General features: G+C 45.4%; 2 protein-coding genes across 7 annotated transcripts in view; one reads left to right on the top strand and one right to left on the bottom strand.

Moving 5' to 3' along the window:
* cenpp (centromere protein P) overlaps positions 1-20,161 on the top strand; it is a 125,940-nt gene that overhangs the window by 71,561 nt on the left and 34,218 nt on the right. The window lies entirely within an intron of this gene.
* aspn (asporin (LRR class 1)) lies at positions 6,558-18,250 on the bottom strand. Of its 2 annotated transcripts, none has more exons than XM_015958286.3 (8): positions 18,066-18,250; positions 12,665-12,893; positions 9,177-9,289; positions 8,365-8,578; positions 7,966-8,076; positions 7,793-7,886; positions 7,482-7,620; positions 6,558-7,361 (listed from the first exon to the last, which is right to left on the bottom strand). In XM_015958286.3, the coding sequence occupies exons 2-8, from the start codon at positions 12,864-12,866 to the stop codon at positions 7,161-7,163; spliced, it is 1,074 nt and encodes a 357-aa protein (XP_015813772.1). In that variant the 5' UTR covers positions 12,867-12,893; positions 18,066-18,250; the 3' UTR covers positions 6,558-7,160. The 2 variants fall into 2 exon arrangements, with proteins under 2 accessions (XP_015813772.1, XP_015813771.1); XM_015958285.3 differs by having other exon boundaries at positions 12,665-12,896; positions 18,066-18,196.

Genomic DNA, 20,161 nt, shown 5'->3' with positions numbered 1-20,161 from the left:
CAGATCAGAAGGATAATGGGGAGAGTTTGTATCCAGTTACAAATGTTCCAGCAGGACTTGGAAGAGTTTCTGGAATTGTTAACAGAATAGTTGTTATTAAAATGTCCAGGAGGGTTAAGAAGAGTGTCTTAACTAAGAAATTCCCTTCATCTTGCTTCTTACTATACCTGGAATTCTTCTGCAGATTCCCACGAGGAATGTGTTGATTATTAATCTCTTATAGTCAATTCAGTTTATTTAAATAGCACCAAAGCACGACAAGAGTCGCCTCAAGGCATTCAAAAAGTGAACATTCCAACTGAGTTCAGTTCATTAAGCCAATCAGGAAAAGGTTTCCTTTATTAGGAACCTGGCAAATTGCATTGAGTCACTGACTAGTGTCAGAGTCTTTCCACCATTAGTGATAGTGGAGAGGACAACTCTCTTTTAACAATAAGAAACAGCTGAATCCCCCATCAACCACACACACACACACACACACACACACACTCACCCTCACACTCACCGACACAACACACAAACAACATATATACCAAGTCATGTTTCAGTGGCTATATTGTGATTTAATATTCTATTGAACACCACTGCAGCTTCTTCTGGGGAGATAACACTTAGTGAATAAATAAAGCAGCCTTAAAATCCTGTGGTACATATCCATTTACTAAGGATAGATTGATTATATCTAGAATGGGGGCAGTTACCAAAGGAAATGATTTGGTTGGGATTGGATCTAAAATGCAAGTTGAAGGTTTAGATGAAGCTAATATTTTTGATAACTCTGAAAGCTCAACTGGATCAAAACGGTTCAAACACAGATGAGGTTCTACAGTTACCTCTGATGCTGCCTCACTTACTGAGGAAGAAGAAATCGCATAGGGAGGATGCAAATGATTTTGTTTCTAATAGAATTAATTTTACTTGTGAAAAATCCCATAAAGTCGTTGATGCTGAGGGCTAAGGGAATAGATGGCTCAGAGCTATGATTCTGTGTAAGTTTGGCAACTGTACTGAAAAGAAATTTAGGATTATTCTTATTCTCCTCAATTATGTGTGTGTGTATATATATATATATATATATATATATATATATGCCAGGCTCTCGATTTACTGGTCGATCTACGTCCCAGTCCTCACCTATGGTCATGAGCTTTGGGTAATGACCGAAAGAACGAGTTCGCGGATACAAGTGGCCGAAATGAGTTTCCTGGCCGGGCTTAACCTCAGAGATAGGGTGAGGAGCTCGGACATTCGGGAGGGACTCAGAGTAGAACCGCTGCTCCTCCGGATCGAAAGGAGTCAGTTATGGTGGTTTGGGCATCTGGTCAGGATGCCTCCTGGACGCCTCCCTGGGGAGATGTTTCGGACATATCCTGCCAGCAGGAGGCACCCGGGCCCACCCAGGACACGTTGGAGAGGTTACATCTCCAATCTGGTCTGGGAACGCCTTGGGGTCCTGCCGGAGGAGCTGGTGGAGGTGGCCGGGGAGAGGACAGTCAGGAGCTCCCTAGTTGGGATGCTGCCCCCGCGACCCGGACCCGGATAAGCAGAGAAAGATGACGACGATACATACATACATATATATATGTATGTATGTATATGTATGTATGTATGTATATATATAGTAGTTGATGTAGTTTGGATTCATTTTTGCTTCAACCAATTTTAGTAAAACAGAATATTTTGTGATCTAATTTATATTATTAATCTTCATTTCATGTTTAACAATAAAACCCAGCCTTGTGAAAATTCAGGAAATAGTTTATACTTTTTTGTTCATTGAACTACTGATTAAATTCATACTTTATAAAGTCCAACAGACTTGGAGACGGAAATGAAAGAAGGAAGAGGTCGGGGAACCAATAAAAAACAGGATTAACATGAATCTGCTTCTAGACCTGCTGAGATAGATAACCCTGCCCAGACCCAGAACATGACTTTGTTGTCAAACGTGAATCAAAACCATCCATCCCTTATCAGTTTTGGGTTTCAGGTTTCTGATGCTGCTGTTGTGTCCTTGGGCAAGACATTTGACCCTCCGTACCTGCTGGTGATTCCTGCCTCAGGACAGCAGTGGACGAAGGACACAACCTGAGAACTCTAAACTGAAACATGTTGGATAATGGCCCTCTAGGACCAGTTCTGGTCTAGGTTCATAGGAATTCTTGTCCAGAGCTTAGAGTCAAAACTTAATGAAGTAAAACATCATGTGGGGTTTAGTGACCTCAGCTGGCTAAGTGGCAGAATGCAGCCATTAGATACAAATCTATTCTAACTAATATTAGTTATTATCATGTTTACAACTATATCAACCCAAAAATTTGTCTACCACCGGAGAACTTAAGCTGGTTGTCATGGTGGTCTAGGGGTAGTGTCCACGCTGGGACTGGGAGGTCAAAGTTCAAATCCTGGTCGGGTCATATCAAAAACCTTAACAATGGTACCCTCCGCCTCCCTGCTGGACACTCAGCTTTTAGCGGTTGGATTGGGGGGTTAAACCAAATAGTTCCCGAGCGTGGCCACAGCTGCAGCTCACTGCTCCCCATGGGGATGGGTCAGATGCAGAGGACAACTTTCACCACAGACTATGACAACTATGGGACTGTAAACTGTAAATGTCTCTGACTGAGCCTGATGAACGGAGAGGAGAGGGCAGGAGAGAGGGGAGGGAGGGAGAGCTGGGCTGATGGAGTAGTTATGAGACGTGGCAAAGCAGATCTGTTCCACATGTTTCCTGGAGAGACACTCACACACACCCACACACACTACATTCTTCATTCACATGCATGTGTCGCCCACTGCCTGCCTCTCACTCAGCAGAAAGATGGAAGACCTTTTCATGTCCATGATGACATCCAGCTCCTACCAACAGTTGTAATGAGAACATCACATTATTACAAGACTTGTGGTTGCTACCACAGCTTGTGGTGACATCATACTTCCCTGATGATGGCTGTGGTCCTGCTTGACCTTTAGTGAGGCTCTCAGGGAGAGCCCAGCCACCCTGCGGAGAAAACTTTTCAGTCGCTTGTATCCGCATTCTCGTTCTTTCGGTCACTACCCAAAGTTCTTTACCAAAGGTGAGGGTTGGAGCCATGTTCATAAAAAAATTATGGACACAGCCCGACCATTGTCCCGCGGGGGCAGATTGAAGCAAAAAATAAGCGGTTCTCACCACTGATTTTTTTACTGTGTCACTCGTCTCGTCATGCCCAGAAAATGCTAAATTAGGAAAAGAGGTGGAGCTGATGGTGGAGCTGTTACGTTTCAAACAGGGTTGGAACAAATGAACCTAAGTAGCTTGTAGCTAACTTAGCTAACATGGGAAACTAAGAAGGGCTCCTGGGTAGCCCACCACATGACCGACTGGCTCCCGTGTGAGGCTGTAGTCATGCTGGTTTCCTGTGGAGATCTGATATGGACTGGGACTGTTAAATTACAAGCAGAGCCTCAGACCGCTGCGATCGTAGCCGGGCGTCCTGGCCTTTTACATCAGCTCATGCTTCACGGTCGGAAATCAGTGGGATATTAGCTACATGCTAACCCAAAGCTAATTTAGTTTTTCAAAGCAATTTTATCAAACAAATGTAAAACCGCGGTAGAGCTACTCCAAATGAAAGGCCCCTCCTACATGCTTAGTAACAGGGAAACGGGAACAGCCAGCTGCCTGCTCTAACAACTGTTCCTGGGCAGCAGACGGGAGAAGCTGGGCACCCGCTCAAGGTTCTTATCCATCCAGAAGCCCCACTAACATGTTTGACCCATCGACATATATACTTAACTGGACAATTTGTGTCCATAGACTCCAGTTATAAGTTTTTGTGCCAAAATGGCCGTGACCGTGTCACAGGTTCCGTCAAGCCCAGACAATCCCAAAAAAGGGAAAAGAGGTGGAGCTGAGGGTGGGGCTGTAAGGCCTGGATCAAATGACAACACCCGTCGAACTGAAGCGAAGTAGCTACAAGCTAACCCAAAGCTAATGCGGAGGTGGGAGCTAAGCTAACAGAGGTAGCTACATAGCTACAACCGGAGTTAACTGTGCACACCAGAGCTTCTGAGTCACAGATACGCCGGGCTGACCGCTGGGGAGAACCGGGTAGAACACAGAGGTCTCCGGAGAGCTCCGCAAGCCGGCAGCCGCGCAGCAGACAGGCGCCGCTGCGATCAGAGATGCGTTGAGCTGCCGCTGGGGAGAACCGGGTGGGAAACATCGGTTTCCATCCGAGAGCTCCACAAATCGGCAGCTGTGCAGCAGACAGGCGCCGCTGCAATCAGAGATGCGTTGAGCTGCTAGCCTGGCAAGCCAGACTAAATAAATGTATTATTTAGTCTGGCCACTCTCCATTGACGGCTCGGTTGTGGGGCGGGTTCTACCGTTGTCTTTCAAATGATCTCCGCATTCCACTGGACAATGAATGTGACATACTCTTGTTTCACTCTGTTGCATCATCCCACCCACCAGGCGTATAGAGTGCCCTGATTGGCCCACAAAGCGGATAAAGCTCTGTGATTTGTTCACTAAGCAGATAGAGCTCTATGATTGGCCCACCATTGTGGACCAATCACAGCTCTTTATGTGTTTGAAACCCTTCTAGAGAGCTGTGATTGGCCAGCCAGAGTCCTGGTAGGAGCTGCGGAGGTTCCAATGGAGCATGCCTAGACCATTCTTTGCAAAGCAAGAATTTGGTCTAGTTCACTAGGCTATTGAGCTGCAGTTTTCAGAACAGTTTTCAGGCTAGGCCGAGGCTTAGGCTGAGGCCTTTCCACTGAGCTAGCTCTGCGGTCACGTGGGTCTGATGCTCATTAATTATTCAGAATTTTAGGCTTTTAATACACTTAAACAGAAGAGTGACAAAAAAAACTCACCCCCGTCAGAGTTGTCATGAGTGTAAACTAGATCATTTAAACAAAAAACATGTTTTGGTACCAGGCTGTAAACATGCTTATTTCTGCTGTGAAATTGGTATTTTTAACATGGGAGTCAATGAGGATTTGCTCGCTTCTGACACCAGCCCCCAGCGGATGAGGGTGGAACTGCAATTTTTGTTACTTCCGTGTTGGCTTCATTTTCATACCAGTATTATGGGGGCTTGGTTTGACCAAGCAGTTAAATGGCACAGCATTTCCCCATTCAGCCAGCAAAATAAAGTACAGAAATATAATTTTACTTACTGATGAAAAGAAGTAGAAACTGCTTGGATGGTCTGTCAGTAACCACAGCTTGCCCTTTGGTCCAGCTAATCCCATGATTAACATCCAGACACACACACACACACAGAGGACACAGCTAAAGTTCAGAGTTGAAATAACTGAACATAACGTGAGGCCGAGGCCTTTCTCTGGAGCTAGCTCTGAAGTCACGTGGCTCTGATGCTCATTAATTATTCAGATGTTTAAGTGTTTAACTCCACTTGAACAGAAGAGTAACTAAACCCCCACCCTCTCAGAGTTGTCATGGATGTAAACTAGATCTATTAAACCTAGAATGGTTTTTGAACCAGGCTGTTAACACGTTTATTTCTGCTGTGACATTGGCATTTTCAACATGGGAGTCTTCTGCTGCCAGCCCCTAGTGGATGAGAGGGGAACTGCTATTTTAGCTCCTCCTTGTGCAGACCCAAATGGCCCCTTGCTGTAGACCAGTGTTAATTTTGTAAATACATTTTTCTAACAGTTTTAGTTTTTGACTAAAATCTTTTTATTTTTAGTCAAAATTTTGCTGGTAGGTACTGTATGTATTTTTCTTCTGATGCAATCATTTTCACTTGTGTAAAGGAAATGTTAACTACACCTATTTGAAACTGTAAAGAAGTACCATGGCTTCCAAAAGCTCCTGAAACACTCGCTCGTTTCTCACCGCACCGTTGAGTTCACGCTGCTATCAAGGAGAGAACGTTTTTGACCTCTCCGTTGCTCCACGGAAGATTGGATTTGGGAGTAGAAGACATAGCTTGCTTCTCAAACAAACGCTGTTAGCAAATCAAGATGAGCGGATGTTCTGGAGTGGCTCTGGGCACTATTTTCTAACATCAGTCCACACACTCTGCCAGGCCAATCACGGTTGGTAGGCGGGAGTCTTTTACTGGCCAATCAGTGGCTAATGTGCGGACGGGGCCACATCAGGCTTGGCTGGACCTCCTGGGAGGAGGTCTGAAAAAAAGGTCGGGCCGGACAGGAAAATGCAGATTTGATGAAGATATGAACAAAAGTTACCCGTTCAGGTTCGTGCTGGGCCCAGATGTGAACACGCCATAAGCTACCGGTCTAGACTTGTAAAAACAGGAGTCGGTTTTTGGGGATGGTAAAGGTGCACAAGGCCTGTGTGAAGGTGCAGAACCAACGGTGAGGAGCTCTTTTATTCGTCCTGCTTTGAGGTTTTAAATGAACCTGAAACGTTTTAGTTTTTTAACCTCTGCTGGTGTGAAACCAGTCGCCCCTCTGGGATTATGATGAAAATAGTTTTATTTTTTTTATTTGCTCCCCAAAAAACCAAATCTGGACAGGACAAAACCACCTCCCATACAATCAAATACACACTTGTTGTTTGAAAACATAAGACATTTTCGTTTGAGGTGTTTCGGGTTTATTAAAGACATCCTTAATAAATATAGCACCATTTCAGAGGAGATGAGACATTCAAACAGAAGACACTTTACCTGCTTATCTTTCTGAAACTACCTGTAGTCCAGTCACATGATTAAAAATGAGGACTGTAGATGAGGAACCTCAGCCCTGCAGAGGAACCTTAAAGCAGTCTCTGATCTGATCTGATCTGAAACCAGCAGGTGTTGTATGAATGGAGACGGGCCTCAAACAGAAGATTGTGAGCATGTGTAGGTGTAGATCACAGCTGTGCAGATCCAGACTCTTCTGTGGTGAAGATCATGTCTCAACATAGAAAACCATAAAGATTTGGTAAAATGACGTCATACTATCTCTTCAGAAGGCAGCAGAGACACGTTCAAACGTTTTCTACCCAAATTTTCTTCTAAATAATATTTTTACTTGTAAGTAAATAACAGAGCTTTGGTTACAAAGCGGTTTTCCTGGAGTGACCAGCATGTGGCGCTGTTCTCAGTAACTGCTCAGATGCTGGTGTGGGCTGTGCTAGCTTATTACAACACACATCAGAATCACACGGAGCGTCTTCCTTTTCTTCTTTTCTACTTTTTCCTGAAGTTTCCCAGCTGGACACCCCTCCGGCTGATCACACAGCGGAAGGTGGCTGGCTGAATGTTCCAGTATTTAACGGGATTAGCGAACAGACTGATGGCTGAGTACGGGTTCTTCTTGATGCTCACAGACTTGGGACAAAAGTCATTGAATCCTACGTTGCTGATCTTGTTGCCGTGAAGGAAAATCGCCTGTTCAGAAGGAAAATCAGCTGTTATCCTGCTTGTTAGTTAGTTGGTTGGTTAGTAATGCTCTGTGGTTCCAGTTCAGGCGCCTCACAGGTTAGAGACTGATCTGTTTGGGTGACTCACCTGGAGGAAGCGCAGGGATCCCAGACCTGGTGGAACCTTCTTCAAACGGTTGTGATTCAGGTGGATCTCATGGATATTTGGGATGCTGGTGAAACTTCCGTTTTCAACAGACCGGATCTGGTTAAAGCCCAGTCCTAACCTGTAATAAAGCCAGCAGACTGTTAGTAGAACATCCAACTGTCCATGAAACTGAATCAGACAAGCAATCCCCAGACCCAGAGACCAGGAGTCATCTGGTCCACATCCAGGCTGAGCTCAGGATTCAATATCTGAAATGTGAAACTGAACCACAGTGAATCCACAGCTGTTACCTCTTCAGGTTTTTGTATCTCATCAAGTCCTCCACCTCCACCTTTGAGATCTTGTTGTAGTCCAGGCTGAGCTCGGTGATGGATGCTGGGAGGTCTAGGACGTGGAGTGCACCAGTGTTACCACAGCTGTAGACTTTAGCTTGTTGTGTTTGAAAGAGAGGACTGATGCTTACCTTTTGGCACCTCGGTCAGTTTGGCCTCGGCTATTCCGATGTAGAGGGTGGACAGGCCGTTAAAGGACCCCAGCTCCATCCCGCTGTTGGCCAGCGGGTTGGCTCCCAGCTCTGTTTGGACAAACACAAACATCTGCTGGAATCATTAGTGACTCAGCTGGATGATGGAGAACATGGGTGGACAGATTATAATCCCTCTGCTGTGATGGAAATCTCATCTGTTGCTTTTAGAGGTCAGAAAACACGGTTCCAGTCAGACAAAAGTAGTCGAACCTGGAGCCCTGATGCCCTGAACAGCTTTCTATTAGGAAACCATCAGCTTTCCTTCAGGAGCCAAATGTCCTTATTTCAGGTGTTGACGGGCGACACACACAGACACATGCACGCTGGGGGGTTTACCCAGCACATGCAGCTTCCTGAGGCCTTTGAAGGCATCCTTCTGGATTCTGTTGATGTTGTTTTCATGGAAGCGCAGCTCGATGATGTTGGGAGGCAGGTTCGCTGGGATCTCAGTCAGCAGATTGTAGGACAGATAAAGCAGTCTGAGGTGGTCCATGTTCCTGAAGGCCTTTGGGTGGATCTTGGAGATTTTGTTGTTGTTGAGAAACAGACCCTGTGTCAGGAAAAGAAGAGCTTGTTGCAGATGGAAGTACGAAGCATGTGGATGGAAACACTTTTCATTAGCAGCCCTTATGCTTTAGTTTAAAGTTGTGCTCACCGAGATGTTTACAGCAAAACAATTTGAGAAGTCTCAGAAGAAGGGCCAAATATGTGACAGCAGGATCTGCTTACCCTCAGCTCTGCCCGCAGCTCATCATGTCTATCAGCTTAAATACCCAGTGTGTGTGTGTGTGTGTGTGTGTGTGTGTGTGTGTGACTGGTCACAGGACAGAATTCCTCCTTCTAGAACCAGGAGCTATTGGATTGAATCAGACTGGAATCATTGGCCGTTTCTCAGTATGCATACTCATCTGTACTTGTGAAACGTCATCAATGTCGGATCAAGTACACAATCCTCACACTTTCATGCAAGTATGCGCCGAGTTCCCGGATGTGTTCTTGCTCCACCCACTGTATCGAGGATGCATTTGATGTATGATGTGTGCAAGAACACACTTGTCCAGTACACAAGAAGGTACTAGCATTCTTGGGTACTGAGAAACGGCCATTGTCCTGCTCTGGATCTCATCCGTGCTCCTCAGTTTCCTTACATAAAGCTTGTTGAGGCCTTTAAAGTCATCTTCTTGTATTTCAGTGATGTCGTTGTTTTGGAGGTCGATCATCACCGTGTCTTCAGGAATCTTCTCTGGAACAGAAATCAGGCCTGAAAACAGAAACATGAAACCCTGATTACAGTCTAGATTGAAACCCAGTATCATCTGATCAGTCACTCTTGGGGTCTTCACATCTGGCCTGGCCCAGTCCGATCTTGTTAATGTTGGCTCGCCCAGCCAGGTTTTGTTCACACAGCCCTTCTCAGGATCGCGTATGTTTCCGAACACGTGGACAGGGCAAAAGATGTGCAGAGAAGTCTGGTGGGTTCTCCTTAAGTTAGTAAACAGGAGGCCATGAGCAGCGTTGCTTTTGGAGGCTCTGATATGAAGCACACAGCTTCCTACTGTCTCACTGAGACTGCGCTGTGCTCCTCACAGCAGTCTGTCCTCATGCTGCTGAGGCTGGAGCGGTGGTTCTGAGCAACAGTCAGAGATGTTTCTTCCTCTGCATCCAGACTGATAATGAATCAGCCAGCAGGCAGCCCCTCCTGGCTGATTTCACCCACCAATCAGAACCTCCCTCTAAAGCCTGGCGTGAACTTCAGCCGGCCAGTCAGACGGTCGATAGCGTGTGTGCTGGGTTGGTTTCGCATCAAGTGGGGGAGGTCCAGAAAAAATGGCCAGCTGAGAATGCACAGATTACCCAGATGTGAACACAATTAACCTACCAAGGCTGGACCGGGCCGACCCAGATGTGAAAGTCCAATTTGAGTGTCTCATGCAGGCTGAACATGAAAATAGTCTCCTACACCTACCTTCTGCAGTAGCTTCTGGTAGAAAATAGATGGTGAAACTCTAGGATTAGAAAAGTCTGACAGATCTACGTCACACTGTCACTTATGGAAAGCTAAATAAAACCCAATCAAATCATCTATAATGTGACTAAATCAATTAAAGATGGAAATAAAGAAAAATGAGTTAATTCTAACCAGATTATGGATTTTATTTAACTAAACAAATAGAACCAGAATGTGACCAACAGTATTAGTTCAGCACTGCGTCCTGACTTACTTAACAAACACAATTGAACTTGTTGGCCAGAGTATCTGTTGTACAGTTTGGTGCTGTATTGGCTTTCCAATTCAAGTATTTATGTATCTACAGTTAAAGAAGCACTTTGATTTTTAAGGGAAGAAATCTTGAGCAACAGTGACAGCAAGTTCAGTTCAGCTTTAGAAAAACAGAAATATGTTATTTTTGTTTTGCTTTTGGTTGAATAAAGTCTTATGCATCCCAGTATTGTACAGTGGGATGTGGAGGTTTGGGCAGCCTTGTTAATCTTCAGGATTTTCCTGTATAAATCGTGGGTTGTTACGATGACAAACATTCCAGTGGAACATCTCATAGAGGAGACACACACAGTGATGCTGGAGAAGTGAAACCAATTTTACAGGATCTACAGAAAGCATCAGCTGTTTAAACACATTTGGACACTGTTGTCATGTTATTGACCCCAAAACCTTTAGAACAAATTATTAAAACTAAATGGGTTTGGTAAGCTCAGTGAGCCCTGACCTCCATACACAGCTGAATCCCGTCAGGAGAAAGAGCATCCAAGGGGCCAGCTGTAAGTTTCCCTCCTCTTTGAATGTTCTCTAAAGAGCAGCAACACGGGGTCTCAAACATCTCCCACACGAGCTGAAAACAAAGACTGTTCTCCATCTTGGTTTAGGGAAGGGTCCAAAAAGCTGTCTCAGATCTCAGCTGTCTGGTTCCACAGTTAGGAACATGTTGAGGAAGTGGAAGACCACAGGCACAGTTCAAGTTACGGCTCCAAGTGGCAGACCAAGAAAAGAAGAGAAGAACGGTGAGAACAGTCAGAGTCCACCCACAGACCAGCACCAGGACCTACAGCATCATCTGGCTGCAGATCGTTCAGCTCCACAAGGAGAAGCTGTATGTGAGAGTGATGCAGAGGAAGCCTTTTCTCCACCCACAGCTCAAACAGAGCAGCTGGAGGTCTGCTAGAGCACATCTGGACTAGCCAGCTTCATTAACAAGGTGCTGTGGACTGCTGAAACTAAAATGGAGTTATTTGTGCAGAACAAGGGAACACAGCCTTCCAAGAATCACACCTGCTACCTACAGTAAAACACGGTGGTGGTTCCATCATGCTGTGGGCTGTGTGGCCGGTGCAGGGACTGGGAATCTTGTTAAAGATGAGGGACACATGGTGTCCACTCAGGATCAGCAGATTCTGGAGACCAATGTCCAGGAATCAGGGACAAAGATGAAGCTGCACCGGGGCTGGACCCGAAACCCTGCTCAACATCCACTCAGGTGTTCATGCAGAAGAACAAGTAGAACGTTCTGGAACGGCCATCTCATTCCCCAGACCTAAATATTATTGAACATCTGTGGTGTGAGTTAGAGAGCTGTCCATGCTCAGAAGCATCAGACCTGGATGAACTGGAGATGTTCTGTAAAGAAGAACGGTCCAGAAGACCTTCAGCCAGAATCCAGACTCATTGGAAGATTTAGGAAGTGTTTAGAGGTTGTTGTTGCTGCTGAGGTGAAGCTTCTAAATAAAGAAGTCTCCTGTGTGGGAATACTTTAGATATTTTATATTTCCACACAGGAGACTTAAACTTGGTGGAAATGGAGCAGTCCCAGCGGTTGTCGTCTCTGCTTCTGCTGCGTGAACGTATTCACTCTACTTTTGTTTTTGTCCGAGTGGGTCACACTATTTTTCTGTCTTTATAGGGGGTCGTTAACCAGGCTAATAGACAAACCGATTAATCCCTGCAACCCTAGTGTCTAGTGACATGGACTCGTTTTGTGTTGACTGAATATTTAAGTTCTCTTCTTTTTTATTATTGAACAGTTCAGAGTACAATAAAAGACTCGTGTTTGTTTTAAAAATGTTGATGATTTCAGATATTTTAGCTCGTTTTCTTTCTCTGCTCAAACAAATCTCTCTGATCGTCCTTCCCACGCCTAGCTCGGGTTAACCAGTCAGGTTCTGATTAACGGGTTGATGTGGTTCCTGTAGAAGATAGGTAGGTGCCACTGGGAAAACAGTGGCCACGTCAGCAAACTTGAAGATAATAAAAATAAATCATCCTAAATAAAATTAGCTGTTAATCCAGTTTTGGATATTCTTTTAGTTTTTTATTTGAGCTAAAACATCAGAAACCTTCTACAGAACTTCTGTTAATGGAAGGTTCAAAAGTGACCAGTCAGAGGACAGCAGGGCCCCGCTTATATCGGAGTCTTCGGTTGAATCTTCAGACCTGGATCCTTGGGTCTGAATCTTCAGACCCAAGGATCCAGGTCTGAATCTTCAGACCTGGATCCTAGGATCTGGATCCTCAGACCTGGATCCTTGGGTCTGGATCCTCGGGTCTGGAGACCAGAATCAAATTTGAAAGCAAGAAAAGACATGTTTTTTTAGCTGAAAGCAGGAACAGGTAGGGTATTCAGACCCTGATCGGAGCACTGCACCACTCCTGGAGAACACCGACAGTGGGCGGGACAGTCTTCGTCATCATAATCATCATCGTCTTCATCTTCATCAGAGTCTGCCATCATGATGTCATAGCTCTTCATGAGGTCCATTATGTTGATGGGCTGGTAGGGTTTACTGCTGCCTAAAGTCAGCAGGCAGAACAAGAGGAGGACCTTCATGGTTCTGATCAGATCCACAAGCAGGAGCTGCTGGAGAAGAAAGGGGAGGTTAGCTCAAGAACCAGAACCACAACAGACGACATTTCCTTGTTACGTTTTTGTTTATAAACTACAAAGTTTGAATTGTAATAGACTTAATGGACTTTCAGACCCAGTTTTGTGTGTGAGCAGCTTTAGAAATGATGCTCTGATCATTACAGCATCTTTGGCTGTGGTAGGATCTCCATCCCCAATGACTTTCATCTGATTACTTGAAAAAGGTTTCAGGACATGATCAATATCAGAACCAGCGTCTCACTTATGAAACTATCCTAAAACGCTACATAAGCTCAGAAAAAGATTTACTAATACAAACTTATTATCCAGCCTAAACTCTGCTGCAGCAGTTCCTGTTTTGTAAACCACACCTGGAGGGGGCCATCGGCTAGCACATTGCTGCTAACCACTTAAACATTCTCCCTCTCCTGATAATATTTTACTCTCTTTATATTGAATGCGCTACTACTAGTTTACCCGTTTAATTATAGATTCACTAGGATAAATACAATAAAGTTTATCTCTCACCAAATCGAATATTTACTAAGAAATCACAATGTAACCATAGAAACACTACTTGGTATATATGTTTTGTGTGTGTGTGTGTGTGTGTGTGCGCGCGCGTATATGTGTGTGTGTGTGTCTGCTCTGTCTTCTCCATCCCCAGTGAGTCATGGTGGATGGCTGCTTATACTTTCTTTCTTTCTTTCTTTCTTTCTTTCTTTCTTGTTAAAAGGGAGTTTTCCTCTCCACTGTCGCTGCATGCTTACTTTGTATGAGGATTGCTGTGAAGACTCCGACACTAGTCAGTGACTCGATGCAACCTGCTGGGTTCCTTATATAGGAAACTTTTTACTGACTGGTTTAATGAAGTGACCTGGATTGGAATGTTTACTGTGTGAAGGTCCTTGAGACGACTCTGGCCCTGATTTGGCGCTTTATAAACAAACTTGAGTTGAATTGAACCTGCCCTAGAGATGAGCTCAGGTGTTTGATCACCGTATCCTGCCCTCTACACACCCACTTTTTGCCATAAATGGTCAATTCAGAGGACCTTATGATTATTCTGGATATAAATAAGCTTCATGAGTAACCATGGCAAGTCAGTGGTCTACATAATGCATTTTCACTGAGACTGAAATCGAAGGGCTTGTGGGGGAGGTAGAGGTTTTATTGCCTTCCAGCAGCACCGCGTTGTTGCAGTGGTGAGATGTGGAGCCGCAGTGAGAACCTGGGGTGGACATTGTTCCTAGTATCAAACGCATATCAGCCTGCTGAAATGAGCAGGTGATCGGTCAGTCTCACACTGGCCCACTTCAGCACATAGATCTAACAGGACTGCTGTAGGGAATCTAAATCAGCTGATCAGCCAGTCATCATCATGGGCCTGGAGATCATCATGGTCTCTAGTAACTCTTCCCTCTGGATTGTTTCCTTGGGGGAATCTTCAAAGTGCCATTGCACTCATTCTGAAGCTTTATGCACGGGTTTCATTGCAGTATTTATACATTTGCTAGTGATCTAACGGACCGCCAATTTACACCAGGCGTGTGAGCTGCACCTAATGGTATTGGTGCGGTCTCCGCGGCTGATAGAAGTCAAGTTTTTGGTTTAGTTTACGTTGTTTGGCTATGTTGTAGCTCATCACCACCAGGGAGTGAGTGTGTGTGTAAATCATCCACACATATACCAGACAATTCGTGTCCATAGGCTCGAATTATAAGTTTTTGTGCCCAAATGGGAGGTTCCCACCACCGTGTCACAAGTCCCATCATGCCCAGACAATCCAAAAATTGGAAAAGAGGTAGAGCTAAGGGTGGGGCTGTTATGTTTGGAACAGGGTTGGAACAAATTAGCTAGTGGAGCTACTAGCTAACTTAGCTAACCCAAGAGGCTAAGAAGGGCTCTCTCACCCGCACGGCAGACTGGCTCCCGTGCTAGGCTGTAGTCATGCTGGTCGCCTCACCCTTAGACTACTGCAACTCTCTTTTCACGTGTCTGAGCAGAACCTCCCTGAACCGTCTACAGGTGGTTCAGAATGCCTGTGCTCGGCTTCTGACCAAGTCCTCCAAACACACCCACATCACCCCTCTTCTCCTCCAGCTTCACTGGCTGCCAGTCAACTTCAGGGTTCATTTCAAGATCCTGGTTCTGGTCTATAGGGCCTTGCATGGAACCAGCACCATCATACATTGGTGATCTTCTCAGTCCCTACACCCCCATCAGGTCCCTGAGTTCCAGTGACCAAAGCCTACTGGTTGTGCAGCACCAGGCTAAAGGTCAAAAGTGACAGATCATTTGCTGCTGTGGCCCCCAGACTCTGGACTTCTCTCCCCCTGAGCCTGAGATCAGTGGACTCAGTGGTCTCCTTTAAACTCACCTGTTCAGGCTTTGGTGGGACCTTCATCACCCTCTCCTTGTTCTGCTCTCCCTACCTATTCCACCTTCCCAGGAACCCACTGATTTCCCTCTTTCCTATTCACTCGCTCTCTCTTTCTTTACATTTTTAAATCACAGTTGTCTATATATTTTCATTTTAAACATGCTTTTAATCATTTTTAAAAACCTTTTTCATATTAAAAATTTTTTGTTTATGTGAAGCGCCTCGTGATTTTTGTCTTGAGAGGCGTTATAGAAAAGATTTTCTTTCTTTCTTTCTTTCTTTCTTTCTTTCTTTCTTTCTTAATTTCTTTCAAGATCTAATATGGACTGGAACTGTTAAATTACAAGCACAGCCTCAACCCGCTGCGATCAAAGCCGGGCATCATGGACATCAGCTCTTGCTCCATAGTCGGAGATCAGTGGGACATTAGCTACATGCTAACCCAAAGTTTTTCTGCCCGTTTTCAGCAAGAAAAACAAGGTGCTACAACATCTTCCCCCACCCTCCCCCTGGCCCTTTTTTGCCAGTCGGTGGAGCCTCAGTTTGCCTGCATATCTGCAGCTCTCGTGTCGGGGTGCACATTTTTTGGGAATCTGTGAGATCGCTCCCGATGGCTGCCTGGTGGGGTCTGGATCCCTGGGCTCTGTCGGGTCCCCGGCGGGGATGGATGCCCTTGGGTCCCGGGCTGCTGTGTTCTGAGCTTGGCCAGCTCGGGGGTGGGCAGCTGCGGGCTTGCCGTTGTTACCTCCCAGGGCTCTGGCGGCTGCTGGTTGTGAACCCAGGGGTAATCCTCTGCGCCTTTAGGCAGGGGGGTTGGGGCTTCTCTGGCGGCTGTCTCCCTGGGGTTCCTGCTATTCAAGGAGTCCCATGGATCTCTAGGGTCTGGAACTCCTCCATCTCCAACACATCTTTGGGGGCAGATCTGTGGCCCCTCACACTCTCTATTGGATGCTCCTACAGAGAAACCTTACATATACAAGCGCATGTACACACACACAGGTGCTCACATGGTGCTCTCATAATGATGGACTTGGGCATTTTCAACACATCTTAAGGCTGTGGTTGGCACTAAATGCACTGTGATTTATTATTGTGTGTTTTTCGGCAAAATGGTTACTATTATAAATCCTCATGTTGTTGGTACAGTGATATTTTGGTCTTGTTGTATTTTTGCGTGTCTCATTTTCTCTGTCTCTTTCTGCAGGTCTAGAAGCAGATTCTTGTTCATCATTTATTGGTTACTTTTGTGAACCCCCCCCCCCCCCCCCACTTCCTTCTCTCTCTCCTTTTCTCTTACACTTCGATCTCAGTGTCCGTTGGCGTTTAAAACATCCGAAAAATATTTCTAATAGAGTTTTGGTGTCAGGAGCAGTGCTATAGCAGCAGCAAGAACGCTCCACCTGCAGGGTTTCCCCTAGAAAATGAGGGGCAGATTGGGGGGGGGGGGAATTGCGCGCTCCGTCCCGCAGCGCTCCTCCGTGAGAGTGGGGGTGGGGTGGTTGCACACGTTCCGCTGCTGTTTCTCACCAGTATCAGCTGATGGAGGGCTCTAGTTTCGTTGCGCCGTTCGTGTCAGGGGACACGGTAGGGTCGGGGCATGACACTTAGCCTGGAGGGTGGCCAAGCATAGCCTGGCAAGCCGCCAGGCTTATAAAGCGCTGGGAGAAACCCTGAACTGTGAGGATAAAACTGTAAGACTTTTCTTCAGCATTCAGACATCAGCTCTGCTTGCTTCACAGCCAGACAGGACACGGTTAAAAAAATAAGATAAAGGGGACGTCACTTGTCTCATCCAATCATATTTGCCAAACTTCAGCAATCCTAGCTGCTAGCCTACGACGGAGCAGGTTTTTTTCTCCAGCATGTGTTACGATGGTGAATGGGAGGGGCTTCAGGCTAGCCACGTTCGTAAAACTCCTTTAGGGGCGGTTAAACCGGGATTCTCAAAAGAAAACCTAGTTTTGGGATTAGCTCGCTTTCTGGCACAGACCCCCGATCTGTTTAACAGGCTTTAATCTTTGAGGGTCTTTCACATTTTGGAGTATCTCAGGGACTTGAGCTCTAGTGAAAGTGGGAGGGGTCTGGCTAAGTCAGGGGAGGAGCTATAGATTTACTCATTGACCAGCGTTCCAATCCTCACCGATGGACATAAGCTTTGGGTACCAGCCTAAGATATTACTAAAACAAGAGAGAAAGGAAAGGCAACTCTGGGGTTCTGGAAGGATCCTGTCCTCTACCTGACCTGAAACCAACTCATCCTCTGAGGTGGTTTCTGCCTCTGGTTCTCTTGCCAGCCCTGATAGATTCTCAGCCCCTCTCGTTAGCCTGAAGTCCACCCACAAAAATGTGATAGTGGTCGAGGGTTCTGCTTCCACAGCAAATACTGCAGCAGAAAGACCTCCTCTGCACCCCCAGCTTCTTTGTTATGTGGCAGAAACAAACTGGACGTTTCAACCACATCTCTGCAATTTAAAATTTCTTAATGTTCACAAGTTCTCAAATAGTTCTTTGTCCTACAAATATGGAAACAATTCTCCTTTCTTGATCATTGCTGTAAAAATCTAAATCCATATTCATGTTTTGTTTAAATCATAGAGTTATGTGTTTTTCCTCTGCTGTAAAATCATTAAATCAAGTTTCAGCAGGTAAAACTTAAACCCACCCGCCTCCACACCTCGCTCTGCAGATTCAGCATCGCTCAAAATGTTATGCAAATCAAACTCTTGTGAAAAATAAAGTGAGGATTATCAGACTGTTGAAACAGAAGCTTGTACCTGTACCTGCTTTAGTGTGATCCTGCAGAAAACAGAGCTGTCAGTAAATCCAGGTGTGTCAGTTTAAACTCCTCTCCGTGAACAGACCAGCAGCTGGAAGCAGTCAGATTGTTCTCTGTGTATGAAGAAAAGCATCACCCTCTCTCCCCAGCTGAGGAGCTGCCCCCACCACCAATGGAAAACCTCCTCCGTGTGGGTTTGAGCTTCAGAGCTTTGGGTTTCAGACCTGCTCTGCTGGGGAAAGTCATGTGCTTTGTACTTAGATGCAATGCCAGGATGGTTACCTTCATTCTGTAACCCACATCATGGGTAGACCAGACCGGACCGGACTGGACCGAACTGGCACCAAGGCTGGCTCTGGAGTCATAATCAGTGTGAATCACTCTCAGCTACAAAAGTTCCTGTTGATTAGTGGTGGCAGCCATCTTTAATCAAATCGACTCCAGCCATTAATCAGCTGTAGGTGTCCACCCAGACTTTCAGGAGATGTCTAGCTGACAGTCTCTATTGTTGCCATAGTTACCCGGGAAAACAAGTACTATTGACCTTTCCTTATGAATCCACAGTTTGATATGAACACGAAAGACACTTAACCCACCCTGCCTGCTGGTGATTGGGCCGGTGGCGCCTGTGCTTGGTAGCCTCACATCTGTCAGTGCGCACCAGGGCAGCTGCGGCTACGACGTAGCTCATCACCACCAGCATATGAATGGGTGACTAACTGATTGTGTTGTGAAGCGCCTTGGGGGGTTGTAGAATCCTAGATGGCACTATACAAATATAGACCCTTTACCATATATGAATGACTTTTTCAATGCTCTTTCATTTTAATCATGTTGGGGTTATTATTGTTATGACTAGTACAGATAAATCAATTAAGCTTTATTTATGAAGCACTTAAAACATATGGAGTGACCAAAGTGCTGTACATAGTAAAAAAAAAAAAAAGAACCATAAAAAGACATATCGCCAACAATAAAAGAGAAATTAAAATAAAACAGTCTGAGGATTTCTGCTCATTCGGTATTAAAAGCCAAGCTAAAAATAGGTTTAATATGAAACTTAAAGTCATCCATGGTTGCAGCCGACCTAACAACCAAAGGGAGATAGCTGAAAAGACCCTGTCTTCCCGGGTCGCCATGTGAGTCCTGGGAACTTCCTCAGACCTCTCCTGGAAACATGCCTGTGCAAGCTCGCATAGGTACAGGGGCGTAGCACCAAATTCTGGGCCCTGTACACTCTCAATGTCATTGGGCCCCATTCGGCACACGAACATAAAAGCGGTTTTATTTGGGGAAAACGAACACTGACATAACATCTGGTTCTATTTTCCCATCTTTCGTTGGCATTAACAATATAATGAAACAAATTGACACAAAGGGGGCCCAATGTTTTCTAAATAAAAACGGGAGGGAATCATGGGCCCCTCTCCCCTCTTGGGCCCTGGGTAGTCAGGTCCACTTTTCCCCCCAGTCCGACGCCCCTGGATAGGTATGAGGATGCCTGACCTTTAGCACATTTTAAAACCAAGATTAGAATTTTAGAATCAATCCTAAAATGTACAGGCAGCCAGTGCGGGGAGGACAGGACAGGAGTGATGTGGATGCATCGCCTGCTACCTGTGAGCAGACGAGCAGCAGAATTCTGAACCAGTTATAGGCGCCGCACAAGAGAGGCCTCTAACTCAACGTAGAAAGGATTACAGTAGTCCACTCTGGAGCTTATTAAAGCATGAACCACTGTTTCAAGGCTTTCATACAGCAAGTATGACTTGACTTTGCTTATTAACCTCAAATAGTAAAAACTTGACTGAACCACTGCACTAACTTGTTTGTCAAATGTAAAACCATTATCAAAAAGCACCCCCGGGATCCTGGCGACTGTACAATTAAAAGAACATAAAGGACGAGTAGAACTGCTTCATTCCAAGAGCAGGGGCCTCATTTATCAAGCTGTCTTACGCACAAAACGGGGTCAGAAAGCTGCAAAAGCAACTTTCCATGCAAAATTTGGGATTTATGAAAGAAAACTTAGCGGAAAAATGTGCGCAACTTTAAGTTGACTAAGGACCTTGCTTACGCACATTTCGGACATGGAGAGCA

This window comes from Nothobranchius furzeri, chromosome 3 (genome assembly GCF_043380555.1).
Source record: "Nothobranchius furzeri strain GRZ-AD chromosome 3, NfurGRZ-RIMD1, whole genome shotgun sequence".
In the NCBI taxonomy this organism is placed as follows: domain Eukaryota; kingdom Metazoa; phylum Chordata; class Actinopteri; order Cyprinodontiformes; family Nothobranchiidae; genus Nothobranchius; species Nothobranchius furzeri.
The sequence above is the reverse complement of the archived record's forward strand: the minus strand, read 5'-3'. Positions and strand labels throughout refer to the sequence as shown.